The sequence below is a fragment of the Loxodonta africana genome, chromosome 4, assembly GCF_030014295.1.
Source record: "Loxodonta africana isolate mLoxAfr1 chromosome 4, mLoxAfr1.hap2, whole genome shotgun sequence".
Classification (NCBI taxonomy): Eukaryota; Metazoa; Chordata; class Mammalia; order Proboscidea; family Elephantidae; genus Loxodonta; species Loxodonta africana.
Window position 1 is genome coordinate 151,998,982 of NC_087345.1, and position 19,658 is coordinate 152,018,639.

General features: G+C 41.6%; 1 protein-coding gene across 1 annotated transcript in view; it reads left to right on the top strand.

Annotated features, from left to right (window-relative positions):
- Positions 1–2,255: 2,255 nt before the first annotated feature.
- Positions 2,256–19,658, top strand: part of DHTKD1 (dehydrogenase E1 and transketolase domain containing 1) — an 83,973-nt gene continuing 66,570 nt past the window's right edge. Inside the window, exon 1 of the mRNA XM_023548919.2 lies at positions 2,256–3,036. Coding sequence (XP_023404687.1) covers positions 2,883–3,036 — 154 coding nt within the window. The 5' untranslated portion in view covers positions 2,256–2,882. The remainder of the gene's footprint in view (positions 3,037–19,658) is intronic.

Here is a 19,658-nt window from a genome sequence, read left to right on the forward strand (position 1 = left end):
GCTCATTGATAGGAAGACTCAACACTGTGAAAATGTCCATGTTACCCAAAGCAACCTACAGACACAATGCAATCCCAATCCAAATTCCAATGGCTTTTTAAAAATAAGACGGAGAAACAAATCACCAACCTCATATGGAAAGGGAAGAGGGCCTGGAGAAGTAAAGCATTACTGAAAGAGAAGAACAAAGTGGACTCGAGGCCTCACGCTACCTGATTTTAGAACCTACTATGCCGCCACCATAGTCAAAACAGCCTGGTACTGGTACAACAACAGATACATAGACCAATGAAACAGAATTGAGAATCCAGACGTAAATTCATCCACCTATGAGCAGCTGATATTTGGCAAAGGCCCAAAGTCCATTAATTGGGGAAAAGACAGTCTCTTTAACAAACAGTGCTGGCATAGCTGGATATCCATCTGCAAAAAAAAGAAACAAGACCCATACCTCACACCATGCACAAAAACTAACTGAAAATGGATCAAAGACCTAAATATAAAAATCTAAAATGATAAAGATCTCGGAAGGAAAAATAGGGACAATGCTAGAAGCCTAAAACATGGCATAAACAGAATAAAAACATAACTGATGAGGAAAATATCAGCCCAAGAGACAGAAAGGTCCACATATACCAGAGACTCCATCAACCTGAGACCAGAACTAGATGGTGCCCCGCTACCAAAAATGACCGCTCTGACAGGGAACACAACAGAGTCCCTGATGGAGCAGGGGAAAAATGGGGTGCAGAGCTCAAATTATAGTAAAAAGACCAGACTTAACAGCCTGAGTGAGACCAGAGGGATCCCAGAAGACATGGCCCCTGGAATCTCTGTTAGCTCAGAACTGAAACCATTCCCAAAGCTAACTCTTCAGACAAAGATTAGACTGGACTATAAGACATAAAATGATACTTGTGAAGAGTGTGCTTCTTAGCTCAAGTAGCTACATGAGAATAAATGGGCAGCTCCTGTCTGGAGGCAAGATGAGAAGGCAGAAAGGGACAGGACCTGGCTGAATGGATACAGGAAATACAGGGTGGAAAGGAGGAGTGCGCTGTCACCTTATAGGGAGAGCAACTAGGGTCACATAACAATGTGTGTATAAATTTTTGTATGGGAAACTAACTTGAACTATAAACTTTCACTTAAAGCACAGTAAAAAAAAAAAAAAAAGCTCTTTAAAGATCCCTGATCTTCAGTCATTTCTTAAAACTACGGTCTTCCCTTTTTCCCAGCTAGAAGCTTCAACGTGGTGTGTTTTCACACTAACTTCCAAACATTTGCATTTGCTATTCCTTTTCTTCCCTTTCAAACCTCCTCCCATATCTCCTCCCTCCTTCTTTCAGCTTGATCTTGCTTAATATTTCACCAGAAAAAAAAAAAAGAAGCAGCAGCAGCAGAAAATAACTTCTTCATCCTTCCACCATCAACTCTATCAATCCACCTGAATATGTACTCTTATTCTCTGCCTTTCCTCTTTGTGTATACAGGAGGTGTCCCCACTCCTGTCCAAGGATAACCTTTTCACTTGTGGATCAAGTCTTCTCTGGGACTTGATATAAAAGGACATTGATCCTGTAACTGGTTCCTCCCTTTCTACTCAAAACTCTTTTAGTTATCCAGTATCCCATATCTACCTTTCCAGCTCTATCTCTTAATATGCACCCAATTCTCGAGCCTTTTCTAACAACTTGCCATCTCAGGCTTCTTTGTTCATGCCTTTTCTTTTCCTTGGTACACCTTTCTCTTGTGCATTTACCTAACTCGTCATCCCTCAAGATTCTATTCCAGCGTCTCTTCCCTTGGGAGGTTTCCCTTGGCACACCTGTCTGTGCTGAATGTGGCTTCTCTGTGCCTGAAGGGCACCTGTGCATACCTGTGTTGTAGCATCTATGATACCGTGTTGAGTCCAGTCTATAACTAGACTGGAAGCTGATTAAGGGCAGACACCATATATTATTAATCTTTGTAACCCAACAGAGTCCTTTGTAAGGATATTGAATGAATGAGTGAGGAGGAAAGATATCTTGGGATCATAAGTATAATGTTCTTGGGAGTATAGGGGTATGGCTGCACAACTGACTGGAATGTTGAATGGCTGACTGGGAAAGGATTCAGACCCCTCTCTCCTTCACCACACAAAAAAAAAATATACAGCCAAAGTTAAAGGTGAGTCACAGAATAAAATAGTTTGGGAACCTTTCTCAGAGATAGACTAAGGAAGAATCTCAAACATCTCTACATGGATGTAATCTGTCATGCCCGATTTCTTTTGACTCATCCCTTTCTTGAACGTTTCCCCCTCTCCTATTTTCTTCTTTCTTCATCAGTGTTTCTTAAGAAAAAAAAAAGGGGAGGGGGGAGGGAGAGGGGATTGATTTGGTAGCTCTGTCATACATTCTTTCCCTTTTTTCCTCCCCTGGTTTCAGTTCCAGCTACTTTACGTCAACCCTGTCGTTAATTTTTTATTTCTGTACGAGAACCCTTGTTGCGTCTGTGTGTTTGTATTCTGGGGTTTTCAGGAGAAGGGTGATAGGTGAATGCTCAGTAGCGGGAGAGTGCAGGATATACAGATATACCGTGTTTTGTACTATTAAGCCAGTAATGCTCCGTTCAGCATTGCCTCACTTTCCCCCGCAACCAAATCCGGGACTAACGCCACTCCCGAGGATTACCCCGGAGTCCCGCCCCACTGCGCGAGTAAGCCTTCGCTCCACTGGACGCTCCGGCGGGCGGGTCCCTCCGGGCCAGTCACGCGCGGGGGCGTCGTCCCGGGGCGGGGTTTCGGACCCCAGGGCTGGAGTCTGCGGTCCCTGAGGCTTTCTGCGCTCCTGGCCTCATGCTGCAGCTGTCTCCCGGGCCGGGAGCCAGGCTGGAATATGGCCTCGGCCACTGTGGCAGCAGCGACACGGGGCCTCGGCCGGGTACCCTGCCTCCTCCGGCGCGGCTACCAGACCGAGCGGGGCGTCTACGGCTATCGGCCGAGGAAGGCGGAGAGCCGGGAGCCCCGGGCCGGCCTGGAGCGCCCTACAGGTCGGCGCGCGGCTGGGGATGCGGCCCCGGCTTTGGGGGTGGGGAGTGGGGGGCTGCGACTGGGGAGGAAAGGGATCCCCTGCCTGGCCTGCGGTGGGGTACTGGGAGGGGGTCGTGCAGCCGGCCTGCGAGGGTGCGCAGGCCAGTGGGCAGGAAGGGGAGGCTGACCGCGAGCTCGGCCCCTTGTTTAGGACTGACTCGCCGAGGGGGCAGCGGGAGGCAGGCGTGGGTGTTGGCAGTGTCGGGGGCACCCTCCTGTCCATCCTGTATAACTGGGGATCCCGGGGTCGGGGTCTCAGCGTTGGTTCCACGCTTGGGGCGTCTTCCCGCCTTCTGAGTTAGAACCTGGTTTTAGGAGCTGTTGTCTGTTCTATTTATTGGTTAGTAAACTTGTGGGAACTTGTGGCAACTTAGCACTTCGCCGAGGCAGGGCTGTAGGAAAAGACAAGTAAACAGATCTCCCAGCTTCTCGAGGTAACACTGGGATACATTTCCCGGGCCATCTCCAAAACTTTTGTTTCTTGAAGGGAAAGGGGTGAGCCAGAGGTGTGTGGGGTCCAAGACTGCTGCTTGGGAGAAAAGGGCACTTAGTTCATTGACTTGGGTAACGGCATGGTATTTATTGTCTAGTTGCCTCCTGGTCCTGGCCTCTTTTACTAAACTTGGAACCATGTTACTGGTGGTTTTAATGGCTCAGGAAAAATGAGTATCAGTTTTTGGACACTCTGTTACATGCTTATCTGCAAGAGACAAATTTTGAGTATTTGGTTTATACTCCATAGTTCATGTATTTTCATTTCTCCTCCCAGAGTAGAAAATGAATGTGAGTTGATTATTAGAGAAAAACCATTTGGCATCTTTAGATCCAATTATCAGATTAACAATTAAGATCCCTATCCTCATCTAAGTAACTGACCTTTGAATCTTATTTCACACACTGAAACATTAATATTTTGCTCTTCACTTTAGGGGGAATTTAATATAAAACTGATTTCTCTCTCTTAAATTCATTGAAGTTCTTCTCTAGGGAAGCATTTTGGTCAACTAAATTGTTAATCCCTTGGAGAGAAGACTGCATATATTTTATCCCACTTTGCAAATTGACAGTCTAGAATTTGATGTCAATTGTTCTCAAACGTAAGTACGCATTCAAATCCCCTTGAGTGCTGTTTGAAATGCCAGTTCCCAGGCCTCACCTCCTCTGAGGTTCTAATTCAGTGGCCTGAGATGAGGTCCAGAGATACGTGCTTTTATTAAGCACCCTCCAGCTGGTTCTCTAGCAGGAGGTGCATTGGGCATCCTTGGCCAAACACTGTTATAGTCGTAAATGATTTATGTACATAACGTGTTTAATAGCTCCCTCTCCATTTAAGGTCATTTCAGCCTGTGCCCAATGCACAGTGACCTCGCTTGATGTTTTACCTTACAGTTGAGTCTCTATTTTATTCCTATTAACAGTCTGGCCGCTGAGAGTTAAGGCTTGCTTGGGAGATTACCTGGGCCAGTGGTTCACTCTCAACTGGAAGATTGTATCAGAATCATCTTGGGATCTTTGGACTGGTGTGGTTTGAAAAATATCTATGGAGTTAATTTTATAATAAACCCCTTCCTATTACTTATCATCAAATTGTTTTACCCTCTCTCTGTTAGTGAATTCGCTTTATTGTGGGGTGTTTGGTGAAATTTGAAAGTTCAGTATTGAGGCAGAAATACAGGCCAAGGGTATACATTAGTCCCCCCTTATCCAAGGGGGATATATTCTAAGACCTACAGTGGATGCCTGAAATCCAGAACAGTACCGAACCCTACATAGAAGACTATGTATACTATGATTTGTCCTATACATACATACCTGTGATAAAGTTTAATTTATAAGTTAGGCACGGGAAGAGATTAACAGCAATAACTAATAATAAAATAGAATAGTTATAACGATATGGAAACCCTGGTGGTGTAGTGGTTAAGTGCTATGGCTACTAACCAAAGGGACAGCAGTTTGAATTTGCCAGGCGCTCCTTGGGAACTCTATGGGGCAGTTCTGTTCTGTCCTATAGGGTCACTATGAGTCGGAATCGACTCAACGGCACTGGGTTTTTTGGTATAACAATATACTGTTATAAAAGTTAAGTGAATGACGGAGTGGGATGGCATGAGATTTCATCATGCATACTCATTTAACGTGTTCAAACCACAGTTTACCTCAGGTAACTGAAACCTCGAAAAGCAAAACTGTGGATAAAGGGGGCTGGCTACTGTAATCTTGTGTGGCGTTGGGAGGGAAGGGTAAAAAAATCAATACTCAGAAATACAGTTGTTGCACCGTTGCAGGATGTGGCTTAAGGTATATTGTTGCTAAGAGTAATAACTTTCTTTTCACTCTCCTTAGTTTTTGTAATTGTTCGAATAAAACGTAAAGCCAAGTGGGCCATTTTGTAACTTTCTTCAAAATTACCGTTGTACGTAGATCTGTGATTTTTTTCTGTTTTCTGTTTCAGGACTTATCACATTATTATTATTATGCTTTAGGTGTAAGTTAACAGCTCAAGTCAGTTCCTCATACAAAAATTTATACACACGTTGTTGTGTGACCCTAGTTGCTATCCCTTTAGTGTGACCACACATTCCTCCTTTCCACCCCTGATTTCCCATGTCCACTCAGCCAGCTCCTATCCCTTTCTGCCTTCTCATCTTGCCGCTAGACAGGAGCTGCCCATTTAGTCTTGTGTATCTACTTGAACTAAGAAGCACACTCTTCACAAGTATTATTTTATGTCTTATAGTCCAGTCTATTCTTTGTCTGAAGAGTTGGCTTTGGGAATGGTTTTAGTTCTGGGTTAACAGAGTTCAGGGGCCATTTCATCTGGGGTCCCTCCAGTCTCAGTCAGACCATTAAGTCTGGTCTTTTTATGTGAACTTGAATTCTGCACCCCACTTTTTTCCTGGTCTGTCAGGGACTCTTTGCTGTGTTCCCTGTCAGGGCAGTCATTGGTGGTAGCGGGGCACCATCCAGTTCTGGTCTCAGACTGATGAGTCTCTGGTTTATGTGGCCCCTTTTGTCTCTTGGGCTAATATTTTCCTTGTGTTTTTGGTGTTCTTCTCCTTTGCTCCAGGTGGGTTGGGACCAATTGATGCATCTTAGATGGCCACTCGCTGGCTTTTAAGACCCCAGACGCCACTCATCAAAGCGGGATGCGGAACATTTTCTTAATAAACTTCGTTATGCCAGTTGACCTAGATGTCACCTGAAACCATGGTCCCTAGACCTCTTTCCCTGCTGCACTGTCCCTCAAAGTGTTTGGTTGTGTTCAGGAAACTTCTTAGCTTTTGGTTTAGTCCAGTTGTGCAGACTTCCCCTATATTGTGTGTTGTCCTTCCCTTCACCTAAGATAATCCTTGTCTACTATTTAGTAATATAATTCCCTCGGGTTATTTTTTAATAACTCATTTTGTAAATCTTTATCTCCTACTAGGCTGTGTGGGAGAAAGGGGGAAACAGAGTTGAATATATCACTTCCAATAGTATCCGATTGGCCAGAACTCAGTCACATCTCTACACATACACATCTACAAGGGAGATTGCAAAGCATAACCATTATTCAGAGTGGCTGCGTACCACTTAAAACTTATTTTGAGAGAGAAGTGAATACTGTAGATATTGGGAAACAACTAGTAGTCACCACATTCCGCTTCTTTTTCTACTCAAGTATCCTAAGCTTTTCTTTCTACACATAGAATGTATTCCCCTTCTCTGTAAGGGAGAAAACCCCAAAGTCCTATTCAATTCCTGAATCCAGCTCTATTCTAAGTCCATTATCTTTAGGAAATGTGCAATTCTCTCCATCAAGTCTGGCTGTGGCTCCTCATGGTCTGGCATGTTATGAACTGCCATCTACCCCATACATATATATATATATGTATATAAACACACACATCCAGTATACAAAGATAACTCCCATTTGTAAAAGGAAAGAATGAGGAGTCCACAGCAGTCACTGGCTCGAACCAGTTATCAAATCCTGTTAGGCAGGAATTTAAAAAACTCCTCGATGTGGCAATGTAGTAAATTCCTTAGTTTATTTGACCTCCGCCAGCTGTGCCCTCTTTTCATTCCCCAGGCTTTGCCTTCTGGGTTCTTCCTTGACCATTATTTTCTGTGGCCATACCTGAGGTGGGCATTGTAGAGTATCCTCCTTTGAGGCTGCACAACTTCCACAACCTGCTTTATTCTGATAAGGAGCCTGAGAGTTACTTTGTTGTTTTTGTTAGTTGTGGTGAAGTTGATTCCAACTCATGGCGATCCCATGTGTGCAGAGTAGAACCATGCTCCTCAGGGTTTTCAGGGCTGTGACCTTTCAGAAGTGGGTTGCCAGTACTGTCTTCTAAAGTTGCCCTGGGTGGGTTTGAACTGCCAACCTTTCGGCTAGTAGTTGAATGCTTAACCATTTGTGCCATAGGGGTTATCAATGATAGGTTTTTTTTGTTCATTTGTTTTTCTAGCCACATTTGGAATTTCTTTGGCAGTGCACTTTTCTTATAAAATTCATCGATGTGCAGTATTTATGCTTCTGGTCATTACGAGAGCAAATTGCCGCGGTCAGATCTCATCTAGACAGTTTTTAAACCTGAAAATTCTGGTCTTTTATTCACTGCATCTTTGCTCTACTCATTTCCCTCTCTCTAAAATTTTAATGGTGTCTACCTTGAGACTGATGGGGGTAGTGGTGGTTCAGTAATAGAATTCTTACTTTCCATGAGAGAGACCTGAGGAGCCTGGTCCATGCACCTCCTCTGCCCATCCATCAGTTGAGGCTTGTGTGTTGCCATGATGTTGATCAGGTCTCAGCGGAACTTTCAGACTAAGATGGACTAGAAGAAAGGCCTGGCGATCTACTTCCAAAAATCAGCAAATGAAAACCTGATGGATCACAATGGTCTGATCCACAACTAATCATGGAAATGGCACAGGAATAGGCAGCATTTTGTTCCATTGTGCTTGAGGTCACCACGAGTTGGGGCCAACTCGATGGCAGCTAACAGCAACAACAACCTTGAGGCTATCTGAAGTGATAGGCTTGAGTGGGAAGATAACCACTAATCTGATCTTAAAGCTCATTGTCTGACATAGAATGCCTACCTGAAGGTACTAGAGGAAGGGTCCAGTCTACTCTCTTATCTCCAGCTAAGACAGCCTCTTCAGAACCACCTTTTCTAATTGCTTCTGTTATTGTTTTTTTTTGGCTTTTTCATCCTTGCCACATTATAGGCACTGAGGCCAGAGACAGAGAGCACCTCCCTGTAGTTAGCTAGGTGCCATTGAGTCGACTCCGACTCATAAACAATCCTACGTATAACCAAATGCAGTGTTGCCTGGTTGGTCCTATGTTATCTTCACAATCGTTGCTATGTTTGAGCCCATTGTTGCAGCCACTGTGTCAGTCCATCTCATTGAGGGTCTTCCTCTTTATCGCTGACCTTCTACTTTACCAAGTACAATATCCTTCTTCAGGGACTCGTCTCCTGATAACGTGTCTGAAGTACATGAGACAAAGTCTCGCCATCCTTGCTTCTAAGGAGAATTCTGGCTGTGCTTCTTCCAAGACACACATTGTTTGTTTTTCTGGCAGTCCATGGTGTATAGCCAATATTCTTCACCAACACCATAATTCAAATGCATCAATTTTCTTATTCATTGTCCATCTTTCACATGCATAAGGCAGTTGAAAATACTATGGCTTGGGCCAGGCACACCTTAGCCCTCAAAGTGACATCTGCTTTTTAACATTGTAAAGAGGTCTTTTGTGGTAGATTTGCCCAATGCAATACGTGGTTTGATTTCTTGGTGTTGATTGTGGTTCCAAGTAAAATGAAATCCTTGACAACTTCAATCTTTTCTGTTTATCATGATGTTGCTTATTACAAATGACAGGTTTACCAGATGTTTTGTCATATAGCATAAAACTACTCATCAGCTTTCCAGTCTGAAATATCTATGTCCTTGGCACCTATTGCTGGAATGCTAAGCCAGTGTGTCTTATGTATTTTAGGTTCTGTTATGACAGCAGCCACCTCTGATACCAAGTTCTGTACTAGAGAGGATGAGTTTAGACAGACTTCAAATAACAATGGCTTAAATAAGTAAAAGTCTGAAATGGCATGACAGCTTTGCTCTGCAAAGTCATAGAGAGTCAACTACCTTTTGTCTTGTCCCTTTACCATTCCATGGGTGTTGTTCTCAACTATTTGATCCAAAATGGCTCATCACTGCAACCACATACTACCCAGTACATGGCATCTTCTTCCATTAAAGATGACACAGTGAAGAGGAAGGAGATATGGTCAAGGTTATGGTGACCCCTACTCCTCTGTGCCCTTTGATCAGCCTTCTTTCTTCATATGTTTATCTTGGATAAAGTAAATTCCTGCAAAGGATGACTGCATGATTCACTGAGCCTTCCTTTGTATTAAGGTTTTAGGGATATTGAATTGGCTTCTAGTAACCTTTTGGATGGTAGTGGTATGACTAGTTAAAATTTGACTTGTGGTAGGTGTTCTGTGTAGCTGGCTATTAGTAACAGCTTGTACTTTAACCTCTATTTCCAAGTAAACTTGGAATTTCTCAACAATCCCAATTTAAGATGGAGGTGAATAGTGATTCGTGGGTATAAATTTCATAATGGAGGCTTTGTGACCTGTTATAAAACATAGCATAATTTAGAGACCATCAGGAAGTGGGAGCCCTAGGATTCCAAATAGCATTTGGTGGCTATCGAAGTGACATACTGAGCTTTGGTCATTGAAATGAAGTTGTAGGGTTGTTGCATATTGGTAATAACAGGAGGCTTTACAGGAGTCATAGGAAAAAAAATTGAAGAAAAACTGATTGCATTAGAAATTTTTTAAAAATCTAGATAATTCTATAGCACAAATGCAGACCAAAGGGAAAAAAAAGGCTAAGGACCTTAGCTTTTAAACTTTCTCTCTTTTTTAAAATGCCTAATGGCTTCTAGTTTGTTCATTGCTTTTTGTATAGGCTCTTGACTTTCCTTTTCAACCTTTGTTACGGTGTGTTTGATAGAACACTGAATTTGAAGTCAAACACACCTGAGTTCAAGTCCTAGATTCTTCATTACCTGATTGTGTCACCTTCTGCAGGTCTTACCCTATTGGGTTTCAGTTTATTTTTCTGCATATAAGGATACCTATTTCAGAGTTGTTGCAAGGATTAGGTAAGATGGTGTGTGTGAAAACATTCAATACAGTGTGCAGTAAATGATCACCATAATTTACCATCCATCTGCGAGCTTTACTTACCCATCTTGGCAATAATTTAAGACAGAATTAGGAAAAACAAAACAAAACTGAAAGGACCAGAAAAAGCTGTCTTTTGAAAGTATGGTTATTTATAAGAAATAAATATATAGCAAAATAAATTGATTTTATAAAGCTATGTATGTGTTGGAAACCCTGGTGGTGTAGTGGTTAAGTGCTATGGCTGCTAACCAAAGGGTCAGCAGTTCAAATCTGCCAGGCCCTCCTTGGAAGCTTTATGGGGCAGTTCTACTCTGTCCTATAGGGTCGCTATGAGTCGGAATCAACTCAACGGCAGTGAGTTTTTGATATGTATGTGTTTGAGGTGGTAATGGAGGAGAGGATGTACAATGAACTCAGTCACAACCTAGATCTTGCTGAGTTACTTGTATAAAATATAGTGCTCTGATTCAAAGCCATTCAGCCTTTAATATGGCCATTTATGAAGTTCCTAAGTTTTTTTTTAAGGTGAAGTTGGAGACCCCCATCTCGTTTTCATAGAGTTCTAAAGGAAATTCTCCTTTTTGGAAGTCTTTATTGTTTTTATATATATTCAGCTCTCCCACTTGCTTTAAGTATATGCTGCCTTGAATAACAATAAGACTGCGAATGTGTTCTAGATATTTTTTGGGAAGGTATATATATATATATATATATTTTTTTTTTTATTTATGACTAGATGATGAAAAAGAACTACCATTGACTTTCAGTTTAAGCACAGTTACCTGTTAGTGTGGAGTCCCTGGATGGTGCAAATAGTTAACATGCTCAGCTATTAACCAAAAGGTTGGAGGTTCAAATTCACCCAGAGGTGCCTCAGAAGAAAGGCCTGGGGATCTACTCCCCTCAAAAAGCAGCCATGGAAAACCCTATGTAGCACAGGTCCGCTCTGACTCACACGGGGTCACCCTGAGTTGGAACTGACTCAGCGGCAACTGGTTTACTGGTTACTGGTCAGTACACTTCACACTGGCTAATACGAACACTTTTCCTCCTAAAAGCAAACACTTCAGTGCTGCCCCCGCCCCCACCAGCATGTTTTTTTTATGGCAGAGAATGAAGTAATTGATGTAGACATCTCTATCATCATTATTTTTAGCTTTTGTATTAGTCAAGATTCTTTTATTTGCTATCAACAGAAACCCACACTGGTTATCTTAAGCCAAGAGGGGACTTTATTTGAATAATATAAGGATGTCTCCTAGAATTGAAGAGTGAATCAAACGACCAAGACGTGGGAAGGGAAAAACCAGAGCTAACTTTGGGAATATCAGCAGAAGGTGTGTGTAGACCAACAGGGCGTAGCCGTTAATGTGACTCAGCTCCTGTGGCAACTACACCATGTGGGTTGGGGTCCCTAAGACCACCCTTATGTGTAGAGAGAAGGACTCATAGCACTCAGCATATAGCTGTACTCGTGGCTGAGATGTACTCCAGTGGTGTGAGAAGCTGGATCATCATAGAAAAAGGCACAGAGTCTGGAGGAATCCCTGTGTAGCTTCCTTATGCACTCTCCCTCTCATGAGGGGCCACACAGAGTGCACTCTTCCTCAAGTGATGAAAACTTAGCAACGTGTGTATGACATTTCTGCACAGGGAAGGCCAAGGTTTTTTTTGTGAGCTGCTAATGTAGGCACCCTCTGCTTATATCAAAATTTCACACTTCCAGAAGGAAAGCAGGTGATCGGCATAAACCTCATTGTCTGCACAAACAGGCTAGGCATTTTGGGCTACCTTTATCAGTTAGGGAAAGGTGGGAATCCTCCTGAAATCCAAGTTCTCAGACACCAGCCAAGGGCCAACCTTGTAAGCAGGCCTTTCTGAGGATAAGCAGTCTCAGGCTAACTCTTTTCCCACAACATGTCTCTGAATTCCAAGTCTCAAATTCTGGAAAGATTGAATCTGTCTCACCTTGACTCAGGTGTCTTTGGAATCCATTAACTGTGGCAGGGAGGCTGATTAGAGTAACATAGACATGGCTCCTGGAGACCCAATCCTTGGTATGGGAGGGTGCAGTTCTCAGAAAAGAGGAATTTAAAGTGAGCAAGAAGAATCTAGTTCTTGTGCTCCAAGTTTGAGGGCACTGGAGAGCTTTCACTCTTTTGCAATATGCTGAATCTCAGGACTTCTGTCCATCTGTTCAAGTAATACCACATATTTCTTGAGTATCTACTATGTGCCAGGCTCCTGAGCCAGATGCATCCCTCCAATATTTTCCATTTTATTTTGAAGAGAAATGTGCATGTGTATATGTGTTATGTTGTTTTCCCTAATCCCTCTGGCTTTGTTACGGGCTTGAACACCCAATTACTGTATTTCTACGCAAATAACATGTGCGTTATACGTTTTTGCCCTCTGCGCCACCCCCTTGCGTATTATGTTCCTAGGCACGCTATGCATGTTACACGCATGGGTGAGTTATTTATGTTATTTCCCCCTAGTTTTCTTTTTTAAAATCAACTTTATTGAGTTATTTATGTACAACAAACTGCATCTGTTGAAAATGTACAATCCAATGCCTGTTGATAGATGTAGACAATTATGAAACCACCACCACAACGAAGCTACAAGTATTTCTATCACTCCCAGTTTTTTCCTGTGCTCCTTTGCAGGCTATTCCTCCCTCCCTAACTGCTGCAGCTGCAGACTGGGAGTTGGATCTTGCAGCCTAAAATATCTTTTAACAGGAAGGTTTTTTGTTGTTGTTGATGTTATTGTTTTAAGAATACCAAAAACCAAAACCAAACCCACTGTCATTGAGTCAATTCCAACTCATAGTGATCCTGTAGGACAGAGTAGAACTGCCCCATAGGATTTCCAAGGCTGTAAATCTTTACAGAAGCAGATTGTCACATCTTTCTCCTATGGAGCAGCTGGTGGGTTCGAATTACCAGCCTTTCGGTTAGCAGCTGAGTGCTTCACCACTGCACCACCAGGGCTCCTTTTTAAAATGAATATATTCATTCTATTGCTATGATGGAGCCCTGGTGGCACAGTGGTTAAGAGCTCGGCTGCTAATCAGAAGGTAGGCAGCTCAAATCCCCCAGCTGCACCTTGGAAACTCTATGGGGCAGTTCTCCTCTGTTCTGTAGGGTTGCTATGAGTCAAGAATCGACTTGATGGTTTATTGCTATAATATCATCCTTTTTAATATTTTGATTTCATGATTTGCTACAAAAATAATACAACAGAAGCACTTTTATCTAAAACATTTGAAACTGGAACCTGGTTAGTTAATTTTTAAAAAAGCAATTTAAAGAACGGAGAAGGAGCCCTGGAGGCACAACGGTTAAGTGCTCAGCTGCTAACCAGAAGGTTGGCAGTTTGAATCTACCCAGCAGCTCCGTAGGAGAAAAATCTAGAGATCAGCTCCCGTAAAGCTTACATGCTAGGAAGCCCTGTAGAGAAGTTCTACTCTGTCCTGTAGGATTGCTATGAGTCACAATCGACTTGATGGCACACAACAACAAAGAACAGTGTCATGAAGAAATGAGAGATGACTTAAGTATTTTATTTTGGCTTAAATATGTATATTTTTTGTTTGTGTATATGCAAATCTTTGAAATGAAAAGAACCTATGAAAGCAGTCTGCTTGCGGAATATCTCTAGATCTTTCTGATTTCTTCCCCAATATTTTGCTTTTTTTCCCACAGTAACAGGCTTAGGAACAAATATAATGTACAACTATATGATTCTTCAAATATATAGTCAACTGGTGAAGACAGGTATGCCAGGTGTACTAGAGAGGAGTCTGCCAATCCAAAGCTCTCAGAGTGCAGTGGCAGCAAGTCATCTAAATGGCTGCAGTTAAAAGAGCTCTACGGTACATGTTCACTGTGAAGAATTTAGAAAATACGAGAAGGAGAAAGGAAACGCAAACCAGGAACTTCTACACTCAGGAATGATCACTGTTAAGTTTTTGGTCAATTTCATTCATATGTATACTAATTCTCTTTCTCCACACACATATATGCAAACTAACAAAAAGTAAGCTTATGCTATATATACACCATTTTAGAGTCTTTTTTTCTATCTAAATAGACTGAATTTTTTTCATTTAGCATTCTTTTACAACATTATTTTGTAGTGACTATACAGAAATGAAGATTAGTTAAAATTATTATCGCGTGACCATCGGAAGACTTAGGGTCTATAAGAAGGTAGAGGAGTAATGATATGGAAATGTCAGTGAGGAATGAGGAAGCTTTGACTCCACCTTCAAAATCTGAGGGCTGTGGGTATGGGAGTCGGAGCAGCTTCACCTTCTACTCGTGTCCTCTGGGGAAGACCAGATTTCAGTTAGGACCAGGAGTATAAGAAATGTCTGGGGTGGGGGGGATCTCATACTACCAAGAAAGCAGTGCCAGGAGCAGAGCGCATCCTTTGGGCCCGGGGTTCCTTCTCACAGAAGCTCCTAGTTTGGGGGAAGATTGATGAGAAGGCGGACAGAGAGAGAAAGCCTTCCCCTGGAGCTGAGACCCTGAATTTGAACTTTTAGCCTACTTTACTGTGAGAAAATAAACTTCTCTTTGTTAAAGCCATCCACTTGTGGTATTTCTGTTATGGCAGCACTAGATAACTAAGAATTTGGTACCAAGAGAGTGCTCTAACAGATACATAAAATGTGGAAGTGGTTTTGAAACTGTGAATGGATAGAAGACTTGGAAGAAACACCAGAGAAGGTGCAGATGGTAAGAAAGAGCAGCAGAGGACCTGCGGCAGCAGAACCAGGAGACCAGTGCTAGACACTGCTGGAGCCGACCCACGGAGCGAGAGAGCTGAGTGCCTGTGCACAAGAGGCTTCCTGGTGGAGTGAGGTACCTCCAGGCAATTATTGGTGGAGCTACAGAGCTTTGGAACAGGGCAGGGCAGATGCAGGCGTGAGACACAAGGAGCCGAGAGGCCAAGAAACCGGGAAGCAGAAGTTGAGGAGACAAGGAACGCAAAAAGCTGAGCTGCCTCAGTCTCAAAAGCTTCCACCAGGCACATATGGGCAGGAAGTTCCTATGGACGAAATGACCCCTCTGGTTATTGCAAAGAAGTCCTTAGGTACCCAGCTCCATCCTATGGAGGACAGAATGGAATGTGAATCTCCAGAGCCATATCTACTTCGAGATAATGAGTCATTTTCATGGCTTTCCATGGTGTCACAAAGTGTAGGTGACGATAACTTCAGTAACTTAGATGCTAATGAAACAGAAATTGATCCAGAAAACATGAGAGAAGAGTTCTTCAGAAGCTTAGCAGTGTTACTGGAAAATGAAGGTAATAACAGTAAGATGTTTTCTAAAACAAAGTACTGTCAATTGTTAAGGGAAGTGAGAGAGGCTAAAGCTAAGGAAAAAAGGAATCAGTTCACTACTGTTGTTTGGCTGGATTTGATGTGATCCTTGTCCAAGGAAATGAGAAACTGATTCAGGCTGTAAATGGGGAAACAGGTAAAATATGGTATTATTTACACAGCGAAAATTTGACATTCTGCATGATACGCATCTCAGTAATGGACATGGAGGACACACCTGCATGGAAAAAAAGAATTACAAGTGAAATATAAAAACATTACAAAAGAAGTTATTATGCTATACCTGACACTCTGCAAACCATGCTAACAGAAAAATTCAAAATCCAAGAAAATTTTAACATCACAGTCAATTAAGGAAGTTAACTTAAGATGCCAAGTGGATCTTATAGATATGCAATTGAATCCTGATGTGGAATACAAATTTATTATGCATTATCAAGACCTCCGTACACGGATAAGTGTTTTGAGGTCATTAAAATCCAAATGGCCCAAGGAAGTTGCACGTGCTCTTTTAGATATTTTTACAATTATTGGAGCACCCAGTGTCTGACAATGGGAGGGAATTTTCAAGCCAGATTGTTAGTGAACTCAGTAATATTTGGTCTGAGTTGAAAATTGTCCGTGGGAACCCTTGGACCTGCCAAAGCCAAAACTCTATGGAGAAAACTAATGTGGATATCCAAAATAGGATTATCTCCTGGAGGCAAGCTAACAACTTATCACACTGGGCTGAATTTTTGTGGTTCATTCAGATGACCCAAAATCAGCCCTAACACAGAGACATGCAACAGATTCCAAGAGAAGGTACATTTAGCCCTGAAGCAAAACCGGGCCTGTTTCATTCTCAGTTAACTGAAGAACTTGTGGCCAGCCTGAGCACAGAAAATGAGTTAGAACAAGCTGACGAAGAGTTAGAAAATACTCTAAGACCCAGTATGAAGAAAACATTGAGACTGGAACAGATAGTAGTAATATTGAAGAGAACCTTTTTATTACAAGGAAGATGGCGGAAAAAAACCCTTCTGAAAGTAGACCAAGATTTTTATCTTGTGTAGTTTGTGAAAAAGAATGCACAGGTGCTAAGAGTTGTATATCATGGGATGGAAATGTCCATGCAATCTGTGGAGTGCCCTCAAAGTGAGACTGATGGCGATGGCCGCAGGATAACTTGTAGTCTTTGTTATAAGACCACTCCAATGAAAAGGAAACATGATGAGCCTCAAAGACGTCTGGCTGTTCGACCATGTAAAATGCTAAAGCCTTCAGAGACACTGTTTTTACCAGGAAAAGGAAGAGATTGAATGGCGAAACAAGCTTCACTGGATTTTTTTGTCAATAAGAGACACACTTTCTGAAGACAGTAGTAATAGGAAAAGAAATGGTAACAATGGAAGTCATTCTCAAAAAGTGAAAACCAAGTGAATGCATACTAGTTTTACTTGGAAGTACGATCCCTCATATACTGAGTTTGGTGTAGTAGCCGTGATTGATGGTGAAGTGCTAAAACCACAGCGTGTTATTTGTGGAGCTATACTGGCTAATGAAGCAAATGAAACCATCAAAACTTAAGTGGCATTTATATTCAAAACATAAAGAAATAAGTTCATAACCAGAAGAATTCTTTGAAAGGAAAAGTGAATTAAAAAGCCAACCAAAGCAGGTGTTCAATGTTTCACATATAAAATTTAGTACTTTGTGGGCTTCTTATAAGGTAGCACTTCCAGTTGCTAAGTCTAAAACGCTGTACACAACTGCCAAAAGAAGTTTACTTGGAAATGTTGGGTGAACCTGCAGCAAAAAAAAGTAGCTCAAGTACCACTTTCCAATGATACCATAGCTCGATGTATTCGGGAACTGGCTAATGATATGGAAGACCAACTCATAGAACAAATAAACCTAGCAAAGCACTTTCCTTTGCAACTTGGTGGATGCAGAGATGTGGCTAATGTGGTAATTCTTTTAGTATACGTGAGGTTCAAACATGATGGTATAAGGGAAGAATTCTTTTTTCAGCTGCTTTGCCTACAAACGGAAACCCTCGTGGCATAGTGGTTAAGTGCTACAGCTGCTAACCAAAAGGTCGGCAGTTCAAATCCACCAGACACTCCTTGGAAACTCTATGGGACAGTTCTACCCTGTCCCATGGGGTCGCTATGAGTCGGAATTGACTTGACCGCAATGAGTTTGGGGTTTTTTTTTTTTTTGCCTACAAACAACTAGCTCAGAACTATATGAAGCTGTGAAGAACTACATTGTCAACAAATGTGGGTTGGAATTTAAGTTCTGTGGAGGAGTATGTTCTGATGGTGCAGCTTCAGTGACAGGAAAACATTCTGAAGTGATTGCACCAGAATGTGAAACAACCCATTGCTTCGTTCATTGGGAAAGTCTTGCTATGAAAAAATATCAGCTGAACTAAATAGCGTGCTTGCCGACATAGAAAAAATTGTGAATTATGTGAAGGCCAATGCGTTAAATTCAAGGTTATTCTCTTTTTTTTATGCGATAATATGGAAACTGATCATAAGAAACTGTTGCTGCATGCTGATTATCATGGGGAAAAATTTCCTTGAGAATGTTTGAATTACGAGATGAACTCGTAGTGTTTCTGCAAAGCAAGAAAGCAGTTTGCTCCCAGCTTTTTAAAGACCGAATTGGACAGCCAGACTTGTCTGATATCTTCAGCATTTTTAATGACCTTAATGCTTCTATGCAAGGAAAGAACGCAGCATGTTTTCCAATGGCTGATCAACTTGAAGGACAAAAAGAAAAGTTAGAAACGTGGAAAAGTAGAGTGTCTGCAGATTGTTATGACATGTTCCATAATTTAACAACAATTATCAGTGAAGTAGGTAATGATCTTGACGTTGTACATCTGTGAAAAGTCATCAATGAGCATCTAACAAATATGTTAAAATGTTTTGAATTTTATTTTCCATCAAAAGGAGATCCACAAATAGGAAATTCATGGATCCAAAATCCATTTCTTTCATCAAAAAATAATTTAAGTCTAACTGTGTCCCTACAGGATAAGTTGTTGAAGCTGGCTACTGATGAAGGATTGAAGATGAATTTTGAAAATACAGCATCACTTACTTCATTTTAGGTAAAAGTTAAAAATGAATATCCTGAGCTTGCTGAGATTGCTTTAAAATCGCTTCTATTCCCTTCAACATACCTCCGTGAAACTGACTTTTCTAAGCCTTGTTAGAACAAACCACAGAAACTCACTTTAAATATTCATTATTTCCTGTGGGTAGCATTGTCATCAATTTAACCTCAACTAGACAAATTCACAAGCAAGAAGCAATCTCATTTGTCACATTAAAAACTTTAAATATTGATATATAAGGTGTCCAAAGTATGGATATAGACAGTGTGAGGAATTTGCTATTTCACTTTTAACTCTCTGTTTAGTTAAAATTATAGAACTCTGAAAAGCTGTGAGTATAATTAGTAGCAATTCTTTATGTAAATTGCCTATATGTACACTTTCATTGAAGATTGTGTAAAGTTTTTAGAATTCTTTTTATTTTTCCCTATTACGTTTGTTATATTTATTAAAATGTAATTTTACATCTGTTAATTCTAATAAAAATTTGGTCTTGTTACAAAAAAAAGAAAGATATTCAGGGAAGAGGCTAAGAATGTAGTAAATTTTGTTAATCATGAAACAGCATTCCCGGGGTCACAGTGCAGCATCTGGGAGGGATAGAGGGAAGGCAAATGAGATTGGTCTGTTAGAGAAAATCAGAGCAATGAAAGGAGGGCCTGAGAGAAAGTAGATTTCCAGGATGGATATAGGATGCTGTGCCCAGAACTATCGGGGAGGAGAATATTCCTCTCTCTGGGTCTGCCAAAACAGCCTGTGCCACATGTTCTTGGGGGGTGAGCAGTGTCATTTTGTGCCAATTCCCACATCCATATTCTAGTGTACCATTAAAAGCCTGCCTAGTGAGTAGTTAGAAATAGAAGCAGTGATATTTAGGAGCTGATGTGAGTTTGTTAAGGA